A 2,874-nucleotide genomic window follows, 5' to 3' on the forward strand; every position below is an offset into this window, starting at 1 on the left:
ATAATGTTTTCAATAAGACTTCAGACTCTGTTACTGTCGATGATGGAGTCCCCTCCTCCCTAATCAGGAAGTCATTATGACTCTAGTGACTGTGGATGATGGAGTCCCCTCCCCCCTAACCAGGAAATAATTATGGTACTAGTGACTGTCGATGATGGAGTCCCCTCCTCCCTAACCAGGAAGTCATTATGACTCTAGTGACTGTCAATGATGGAGTCCTCTCCCCCTTAATCAGAAAGTCATTATGACTAACTATCCCATCAAGCCTCTCACCCTGGGCTTTCATCAGGTGTACGGTCTCTGTTTAATCAAGAAAGAGCATCAACTATTCATCCTCCTCCTCCTCCCAGCCAGTAAGACGGACCAGACCATACCTCTAACAGAATATCGCTCTTCAAGACTATCAGTCACTAATGTGTTTCACAGGGCTTCAGAGGGCCTGCGATTCCCTTCAACATTTACAACTGTCAAAATACTGCAGTCATCATATTAATTCAGCTCATTTCCCATGGCCGTGTGACGGTGATATCACATCACCACATTCTGGTTGCAGCTGGACATTGCAGGTGACATCATTTTGAGTAACTCTATGGTTCTCATGATACATTCTCTAAGACACAATACTTTCCTTGAGACTGGGAGTCAGTTCTCTCTGGGTGCCTTCATTAGACAGAGTGCTGGTCAACTTCATACATTAAACTTCTGGTAAGTTGTTGCGGAGGCAAAGCAACTACAGTGCAACTCTGCAATTGTGTGAAGTTGCTTCATGCAAAATCGGCCGAAGAAACCATGATAGCTTCTCTCCATTAAAGAATCAAAGACTTGAACAGTTCACTGTATCTACAATTAAACTGTCAAATCCCTATGCTTAAAACACCAACTGCCAACTTCATTCAAATCCTAGTAATGTTATGCTGAAGTCATGACAATGTCATTAACCGAAGTGCAGTAATTATCAAAGCAGATCTTTTCCGATCTGACGGTGTGTGTGTGTGTTTATATTCTGGACTTGATGTTAACATTTCAAAGTGTACAGTTCAGTTGACCCAGTGCTCCAACCAGAGGCACAGTTAGCTCAGTCTTCCATCTTATGTAAGGTAACTCTGACAGCAGAGAGCTGATGTGTTTTGATCAGTGATTATCTCTCTCATGTTCAGAGGAAGATGGAAACCTCTACTGGAGCTGTTAACCAAAGCCTTGGATGTGGAGACATGCCCCAGGGTCTCAGCTTTTCACCTTGAGTCTCCTCACACTGTATGAAAGATAAAGACTCCTGCCAACCACTAAACCCCACTCATCATACACAACCCAGCCCTTCTCAGGGAGAGAGAGAGAGAGAGAGAGAGAGAGAGAGAGAGAGAGAGAGAGAGAGAGAGAGAGAGAGAGAGAGAGAGAGAGAGAGAGAGAGAGAGAGAGAGAGAGAGAGGAAGAGGCTTGTATAAAGGAGAAGAGGTAGAATTCACTATTAATTAGAGCCAAAATAAAGCAGTAATCCTGATCTATGTAGTGCTCTGGTCATAGTCATACAGATTGTTAACAGTGTTAACAGCTAGGGGGCATTCCCCATACCACCCAATTACCCTGCTAACCTGCTACCTGCCTCCTCCCCACACCACCCTGCTACCCTCCTACCTGCCTCCTCCCCACACCACCCTGCTACCCTGCTACCTGCCTCCTTCCCACACCACCCTGCTACCCTGCTACCTGCCTCCTTCCCACACCACCCTGCTACCTGCCTCCTTCCCACACCACCCTGCTACCCTGCTACCTGCCTCCTCTCCACACCACCCTGCTACCCTGCTACCCTGCTACCTGCCTCCTCCCCACACCACCCTGCTACCCTGCTACCTGCCTCCTTCCCACATCACCCTGTTACCCTGCTACCTGCCTCCTTCCCACACCACCCTGCTACCCTGCTACCTGCCTCCTCCCCACACCACCCTGCTACCCTGCTACCTGCCTCCTCCCCACACCACCCTGCTACCCTGCTACCTGCCTCCTCCCCACCCCCACCCTGCTACCCTGCTACCTGCCTCCTCCCACACCACCCTGCTACCCTACTACCCTGCTACCTGCCTCCTCCCCACACCACCCTGCTACCCTGCTACCTGCCTCCTCCCCACACCACCCTGCTACCCTGTTACCTGCCTCCTCCCCACACCACCCTGCTACCCTGCTACCTGCCTCCTCCTCACATCACCCTGCTACCCTGCTACATGCATCCTCCCCACATCACCCTGCTACCCTGCTACCTGCCGTAACTCTGCCTCCTCACTACACCACCCTGCTACCCTGCTACCCTGCTACCTGCCTCCTCCCTACATCACCCTGCTACCCTGCTACCTGCCGTAACTCTGCCTCCTCCCCACACCACCCTGCTACCCTGCTACCTGCCTCCTCACCACACCACCCTGCTACCCTGCTACCCTTTTACATGCCTCCTCCCCACACCACCCTGTTACCCTGCTACAATCCTCCTCCCCACATCACCCTGCTACCCTGCTACCTGCCGTAACTCTGCCTCCTCCCCACACCACCCTGCTACCCTGCTACCTGCTTCCTCACCACACCACCCTGCTACCCTTCTACCGTGCTACCTGCCTCCTCCCCACGTCACCCTGCTATCTGCCGTAACTCTGCCTCCTCACCACACCACCCTGCTACCCTGCTACCTGCCTCCTCCCCACACCACCCTGCTACCGTGCTACCTGCCTCCTCCCCACATCACCCTGCTACCTGCCGTAACTCTGCCTCCTCACCACACCACCCTGCTACCCTGCTACCTGCCTCCTCCCCACACCACCCTGCTACCCTGCTACCTGCCTCCTCCCCACATCACCCTGCTACCTGCCTTAACTCTGTCTCCTCACCCTC

The 2,874-nt window shown here is 52.4% G+C and overlaps 1 protein-coding gene across 1 annotated transcript; it reads left to right on the forward strand.

The window, feature by feature from the left end:
- The first annotated feature begins 244 nt into the window (after positions 1-244).
- On the forward strand, positions 245-2,352 carry LOC123492830 (extensin-like). The gene is made up of 2 exons (XM_045225971.1): positions 245-353; positions 1,550-2,352. The coding sequence occupies exons 1-2, from the start codon at positions 245-247 to the stop codon at positions 2,350-2,352; spliced, it is 912 nt and encodes a 303-aa protein (XP_045081906.1).
- Positions 2,353-2,874: the final 522 nt, after the last annotated feature.

The sequence above is a fragment of the Coregonus clupeaformis genome, chromosome 17, assembly GCF_020615455.1.
Source record: "Coregonus clupeaformis isolate EN_2021a chromosome 17, ASM2061545v1, whole genome shotgun sequence".
NCBI lineage: Eukaryota > Metazoa > Chordata > Actinopteri > Salmoniformes > Salmonidae > Coregonus > Coregonus clupeaformis.